Source organism: Equus przewalskii, chromosome 4, assembly GCF_037783145.1.
Source record: "Equus przewalskii isolate Varuska chromosome 4, EquPr2, whole genome shotgun sequence".
Classification (NCBI taxonomy): Eukaryota; Metazoa; Chordata; class Mammalia; order Perissodactyla; family Equidae; genus Equus; species Equus przewalskii.
In genome coordinates, this window is record NC_091834.1 from 73,550,152 (window position 1) to 73,558,074 (window position 7,923).

Consider the following 7,923-nt stretch of genomic DNA (forward strand, 5'->3'; position numbering starts at 1 on the left):
TAAATGTTTTTATCTGGATTCATGCAATTTTTTTCTTCAAAAGTAGGGAAGATAACCTTTTGTTCTACTTATTTCCTATTGGTCAGTAAGTGGAAATCTCTATCATCCAAATGCCATCAAAGTTTTCTTTTTCAGAGATACAGCTTAGCCTTTTTATACTGAACATAACAGACATTTAACAACCACATCTATGCAGTTAACAGTAGAGAGACCCTGCAAGGGACTAAATTGGGAGGGAGAGAATACCAGAATGTGAGCTACGATAAAGGCCCCACAGAGAGTAAGAAAAGGGATGTCGTTTTCCCTTCTGCAGAAGCCACCAACGTGGACTTTAGAAGCAACAATGATACTTCTGATTCTTTTATCCCCTGGTCCATGCTTGAGAGCAAAGGGGCTGAATGAGGAAAGAGAGGGAAGATATTTCTTTACTGAGACCCAGGAAGCTCATAAGAAGATTTTGACATATCATCAGTTGCTGAAGTATATTGAGGTAATACATTTGTCATCGTTATTGAAACAATCAGACCATATTAGAATGATTAATCATGAACTCATTCACAGAATCAGCACATATCCTATCATGTCTGAGAAGAAGAATTTTGCTTGTAACCCTTGGATATAGTCATAATTTTGAGAAATCAGTGGATTTTGGTTATCCAATCCCATTAAGAAATGTAAGTTGTTGAAGAAACTCACTGGCCATCATATTTGTTGTAGGATATCTTTTTAAATGTTTTTTTGGAAATGAGGGGCTATTTTTTCTTTAATCAACTCTAGCTGAAACTTATATGACTCTGAAGTCTTCAAGCATGGATTTCCAAATCTGACTTTGAAGTATTTCAGTCCAGTTTTACAAAAGGCAAAAGATTCATTATTGACTCATTCTTAAGGAATTTCTAAGAGTCAGTGTTTAAGCTCATCCAACTTCACCATGGTTACCAAAGAGACACTACCACCCAAGATCAGTATTAAGCCTTTGTCTCAAGATATCCTGGCATATCTGAACTTGTCTTCTGGGTATTCACTTAATTCCTTGGAAAACTTATGACTCCATCAGTGTCTCCATGAAATAGAGCTTTACCACAAATTCTTACTAGATGCATTCTTCTCCTTCCTGATGTCTCCTGTTTTAAGTGCTTAAAGACAACTTCAATGATTGTACTGAAAACTCATATATAAAAAGGACCCCCTGTGGCCGACCCCGTGGCTGAGTGGTTGAGTTCATGTGCTCTGCTTCAGTGGCCCAGGGTTTCACCAGTTTGGATTCTGGGTGCGGATACGGCACTGCTCATCAAGCCATGCTGAGGTGGTGTCCCACATAGCACAAACCAGAAGGACCTACATCTAGAATATACAACTATGTACTGGGGGGCTTTGGGGAGGAGGAGAAGAAAGAAAAACAACAAAAGATTGGCAATAGATGTTAGCTCAGGTGCCAATCTTAAAAAAAAAAAAGGGACCCACTGTGCTGGGGTACATGGGTGTGCTTTGAGCACACAACCTGAAACACATTCTTGCTTGATTAACAGGATCTTTTTTTCATACATTTACTAGATGCTTAAATAGCTTTAGCTAATTATTTTGGCTTTTCATGGAGAACAACATGTCATTGTAGCTTCTATTTAATTTAATAATATATTTTGAAACACTCAAAACAAGATATCATTAACCTTTTATACTTATTTTGAATGACATTTTGTGCTGACATTTATGAAGGCTGCCATTGATTTTTCTTCAATGCTATGTCTCCCCAGGATATCTTGACTTTTAAACAATAACAAAAAACAACTTGCACCCAAGTATCTTTACTAGAGTCAGCCATTACTGAATGCAGAGACATTAGAGTTGATGTTTCCAGAAATACTGACCAACTGTGAAAGCATCATGGTATATATAGTTCAAAGGAAGGCTGGGTTTAGGAGTCTAGAGACCTCCTGGCCAAGTGCCATTGATTCTTCCTCACTTCCTCACAGTTACAAATGAGTAGGATGGGGGACAAGATTCTGGCTTTGAGGAGTTCTGGAAATAGGCCTAAATGTGGGATGGACATCTATGAATATGTCAAAGTCACCAAGAATAACAACAGGAAAAATGGTAGAGAGAAGAGTGAGCCAGAGGCTAAAAGTCAACAAGAAACGTGAAGGAGGGTCCTGGAATTCGACAGAAGATGGCAACTAAAGGTAGAAATGGGTGGTAAGGGCTCAGGCCACACACTGCACCTCAAAGAGCTCTGATTGTTAGGCGACAAAAAGGAATTAGTGGACATGACAATGGAGAATGAGGAAGATGACTACCCCAGAGGCACTGGAATGCCCATGTGGGCAAAAAATAACCAGCCTGTACTTGAGAGTACTACAGAAGAAACAGAGACCTTGAGAGAGAATGGGGTATCAGTTGGAGCAAGGAGATGCAGAGGTTGGGAGTACAAGGGAGTTTGCAGTTCACAGAAGTTAGATTTCAGAGGGCACAGAGATAAAGTCAGGGAGTGTAGGAAGGGATAGGACCAGGTTAGGGGACTTACAAAACATAATGGATTTCAAGTTTTCAAATGAGGCTGAAAAATCTAGATGCCTGGGCTAAACAGGGCCGAGAGGCATACTGAGGTTAGTCAAGGTTAGTCCTGGTAGTTTGCTAGAGAAGGATGAGTAATCAATTAGGAATGCTTTTGGCTATAAGTAACTAAAAACGGTTAAGAGTGGCTTAAAGACAAGACATAGGCTGGCCCAAATTTGGCTCAGAAAAGACTCTTTGTAATCTCTCTGCTCTGCCATCCTCTGTGTTGTCCTCCATTCTCATGTTTGTCCTTTCATTGAAGGGAGACTTCCTCACATAATAACATCCAAAGTATAAAGCAGAGATGGAGCAAAAGGGTATTTCACTCTTAGAAATGAGAAAAGTCTTTACCAGGACCTCCCAGAAGACTTACCTACCCTTCCATTTCATTGGCCAGAACTAGGTCACATGCTCCACCCCATAAAAGGAGAACGGAAACAGTAACTATTATTGACTTATCCAATAATAATTCATACCTTGAGGGCTGGGCACATGACCACCCAGATCAAAATTAATTTTCTGATGTAGGAAGAGGGGAAATGGCTGAGTTGGCAAATGATGGAGACAACTATGGTGAGTAATTGTTTAGATTACTTTGTTTAGCTGGAAGGTATGAGATTGCAGGTAGCTGCTTAGTTCTGAAATTTGGAGTTTCTGTCAGCTTATTAGATGAGACACGGGCGTCATTTGGGGACATCTTTCTTAGGCAGGATACCACTCATATGGCCAGAGATGATATAGAGTGAGAGCAAGAGACACAATGAAGTCCTTGGGGTGACTGATTACTGGATTTTGCTTGGCTTGCCCCCCATCCCCCATCTCCTTTTGTCTATCTGATACATTTTCAAGTCACAGGTCATTGATACTTCCTCTATCAAGCTCATGTATGTGTGTGCACATGCACAAGACAGAGAGAGAGAGAGAGACCTATAATTTATTCATTGGTGCTCCTTCCATGCTGACTTATCTGGCCACCTGAAACACTGATTTGAATCTGTCTAGGGCTGCCTCTCCAATACCATAACCGACACCTTGCTGATTACCTCATCATTTTCCACCAGGGATACTGTAAGTTCCCATCAGCCCTTCCTATGTATAGTCTCACCCTCTCACCTTCCTTCCAACTCAGTGGTTCTCAAACTTTAGCATGCAACAAAATCATCCAGAGGGCTTGTTAAATACAGCTTACTGATCCCACTGCCCAGTTTCTGATTCAGTAGGTCTTGGATGGGGCCTGATTTTTCACATTCCTAACAAGTTCTGAGGTGATGCTGATGCTGATATCTGGGTCCACACTTTGAGAAACATTGTTCTGATCTATTCTCCATTCTTCTGCCAGAATACAATGCAAAGATGACTTTTCTATCTCCTTACTTAAAAAATCTAATGATCCGACCTCTTTTTCCAATCCTCCATACATACACATTGTTATCTAGCCACACCTAAATGCTTGCAGTTTCTTGAAGTAAGTAGCTTCTTTTATACCTCCATGACTTTGCAAAGGTAGCTCTAAGAAGCTGATCCATGACACCCTCAAACACCACCAAGTTTATGAGTCATCCCCTGTGCTCACAAAGGTCTTGGCCTATACTACTGGTTTTCTTATGTCATTGCTCTACATGAGTGCAGGAATATAATTTTATTCATGTTTATTTCCTTGGAACCCAATAGAGTGCTTAACACATGAGATGTACCTCCAAAATGGTGAATAATAAAATGAATTAAGTGGTATCTGAATAAGTAAACCAGGTAGTCGAAGTGGAACACATTTGGTCAAGTTTCTAAAGAATGGACCAATAAAAGAAACATAGCTCAGTAGCTATAAATAAAAATAAATAAATAAATTAAAAGTTTACTTACATTTTTTAAAAAGTGCCAATACAGGAATAAAAGTTTGTTGCCCTCAACAGTATTTATTAAAATTCCCTCTTCTCTCCTACCTGCTTTGCTTACACCTCCAGCTGCTCTCTCTACAAGTCCCCCCAATCTCAATCCTGCCTAATTTCTCTTCTCTTGCACTCTGCCATCTCCACTCTCTCCATTGCTTCATTCCTTCATTCCCTCACTCACTCACTCAGTCAATATTATTAAGCGTCTGATATATGTCTGGAATGGTTGCAGGCAATGGGAACAAAGCAGGAACAAGACAAACAAGGTCCCTGTTCTCATGGTGCTTTATATTCTAGACAGAATAGAAGTAAATAATTCCAGCACGTAAAATGAAATGTGGCCAAATGGAAAATAAAATTCAAGATCAGAGAATATATAAATAATAAGAGGAGGTGAAAGCTATTAAAAATATTAGCTCACAAGGGCCTGCATAGTAGCTATAATGGAGGTCTAAATTCTTCTAAGATTCCAAGTGTTGAGCTTTATCTTTATGTGTGAGATCTGGGATCCTCTTTGGCAGTCTGAGTGGACTGAGGGAAGGCTATGAACTCTCCCACAAGAATTATTTATATCCCACTGCCTAAGAAATTACGACCAGATCCTAATGCTAACAGAGGTTCACTCTCCAAAGGAAGGCGTGCACTTCCTCATTTCTGAAATTGAGAGTGACAGAAATAACTGTATCTCCCTTTCATTTCGCCTTCCAGGAAACTTTGAGCAAAATCTGACCCTCCACCTACATAGCAACTGTGACTTAAATATCTCTGTTATTTTTCCAGACAACTTTATTATATGAGTTCTCCTTTTGACCTGCTTCAAATTCTTTGTGGAATTAGACAGGGTGTCTTTTTGGTTAGCTTTATGTTTTGTCTTTTCCAAATAATAAAAAGGATTATTCATTACAAGGGTACAGACAAGAAGCCTAAGGAAAGAACAGAAACGGACTGGGCGGCCATCAGATCTCTTCCCCATCTTGCTCTCATCCAAGTTCCTCCCTGCACATCGCCTCCATTTTTCCTTCCTGTGGACACGTTCTCTCTGCTCCTCACTCTACATGGTTAATGAAAGATGGATCCCCTAACATTACATGTTACAAATCCAGTCACGCTGTTGGCCAATGGCCTGCCCCTAGGTTCTAATTCCAAGTTTCCCAGAAAGATAATGTGATTGACCCCAATTGTTTCACACAGAACAAACCAGTTTATGCCCACGGGGCAGACTCATGCAACCTAAGCAACACAGTTAAACATCTCCCCAAATAAGGTTTGAGGGGGGAACAAAGTAAGAATAATGGGCGTAGTGTTCGCAGTTTAGGGGGTCATTGTGAGCAGAAAGATATTCTACAGGGTGACTATTACAGTTGTAAATAAGTGGATAGTTAAAAGGATAGTGTGATAGATACTGGCTAGATGATCACCAAACTTATTTCCAGTGGGACTCCATTTCCTAGCATCCACTGCAGCTGTGTGAGGCTTTGTGATGGAGTTTTGTCCAGCAGGATAGAAGCAGAAGTAAAGCAGTCCCTTTCTAGGCTTGGCCGTTAAAACTCAAGATTCCCTAGAAGGTGGTGGAGCCAAGAGATAAAGGAGGGCTTCCTTTCCACACTGTTGCATACTGGAACATGATGTGAGCAAGAAGTAAGCATTTATTATTTTAAGCTACTAAGATTAGGGTTGTTTGTCACAGGAGTTAGCCTTTCCTAACTAGTACAGATAAATAAATAAAGCAGACCACTTATTCCTTCTACAAACATCCCTTGACTAGTTCATGTGCTACATGGCCACGCTGGGAAACTGGAGGTGAATAAGGCAAGTCTTCTGCTCTCAATTATTCATAGTCTCATGGAGGAGACAGGCAAGTAAATAGAACACTAAAATAATGAAGACCTGTCCCTGAGAGGAGACAGTGGAAATGATCCTAGAGTGACTGATACTGAAATGTCTTCTCTAATAACAGAGGTTATTTTCACTGTTTTCCTAGGTGAATGGATGGATAAGCAGAAACATTGCAAAAATAGAGTCTAAGAGACCTGGTCACAGTGGGACTGAAGGACAAGGAAGAATCAAGGACAACCCTGAAGCCCCAGCCCTGCCAATTGGAAGAATGGTGGTGACATCAACAGAAACAGGAAATCCACTTGTGGAAGAGCTAGGTTGAAAGGAAAATGATGAGTTTGCCTTGGAATATACTGAGCTTGATGCAGGTGGAGGGGGTATGGTTTAGAACCCAAAGTCTGAATCTCAAGAAAATCCTCTGGCCAGAGATGTAGATAAAGAAGTCAATGGATAAAAGTTACGTTAGCATCTCATATTAACTTACACAAAGGTGTCCTAGTTTCCTTATGAAATGTGACTACATGTCATTGATACTTTTGAAATGACTTTCATGTTCCTCTATTGTTCTCCAGAGAAAATTACAACAAGTTTCATATATTTTCTCTTTTCTGAAGAAACAAACATTATGCCAGCAGTTTTGGCACTTCCACAATAGATACTGAGAATTCTGAACAACCACTTAACCTCTCTGTGTCTCAATTTCTCACCTATAAAATGAGAATATCAATCCCTATGTAACAGATTGCATTTAAAAAAAATAGCCTTAGTCATATTTCTGGTCCCACATGCTCTTCCAGAACTTTGCCACTCCTCATCTGGAGTCTATTTTCCCTCCCGTTGAACCTGAGGGGGACTGTGTGACTACCTGGATGAACAGAATGCAGCATGCATGCCTTCCTAGGCTAGGTCATAACCAGTGATATGACCTCTCCAGGCTCTCTGTCTCAAGGAATGGAACGTACTCATCATATCGGGAGGAAGTCCAAAGTAGCCCACTTGGAGAATCCATGTGGAAAGGCCCATGGGGACAGGAACTGAGGCTCCCAGCCCAATGCCAGCATCAACTTTCAGACACATGAGTGAATGATTCTTCAAATGCTTCCATTCCCCAGCCTCGGCTCTTCCAGCTGGAGCCCCTGACATCTGCAGAGACAAGCTGAAACCGCTGTGTCCTGTCCAAATTCCCGAACCATAGATTCCATGAACATAATAAATGGTTGTTTTACACCACAAAATTTTGGGTTAATTTGTTATGCAGTCATGGTGTCTGTAACACCTATTGGAAAGAATTATTTGATATATAAAGGATAATTCCTGCAAAACATGCAAATTTGCTCCATATGCTATGGAGCATAAATTTTATTAACATTTATATTATTAACATTGCATAAATAACATAAAATGTTATTTATACAAATGCTTTACTTAGGATATTAACTTTCTTCTTTTATCCACCTTTCCTCTCCCTTTGCTTAAGGATATATGCAGATGTGCAGTCTTAATAAACATAAATCCATAAACTCTATCTGTAGAGTTCATGAACATCAGGAACATTTATAATAATCTAGACTCAGAAAACATGGTGAGTACTACTTTCCAGAATGTACATTCTGGTGGTTAGGCTCATAGTCCCGGGGCAAGCAGG

At 40.2% G+C, this 7,923-nt stretch overlaps 1 protein-coding gene across 1 annotated transcript in view; it reads left to right on the top strand.

Moving 5' to 3' along the window:
• TES (testin LIM domain protein) overlaps positions 1-7,513 on the top strand; it is a 54,227-nt gene extending 46,714 nt beyond the window's left edge. Inside the window, exon 7 of the mRNA XM_008521801.2 lies at positions 6,424-7,513. Coding sequence (XP_008520023.1) covers positions 6,424-6,600 — 177 coding nt within the window. The 3' untranslated portion in view covers positions 6,601-7,513. The remainder of the gene's footprint in view (positions 1-6,423) is intronic.
• The last annotated feature ends 410 nt before the right edge of the window (positions 7,514-7,923 follow it).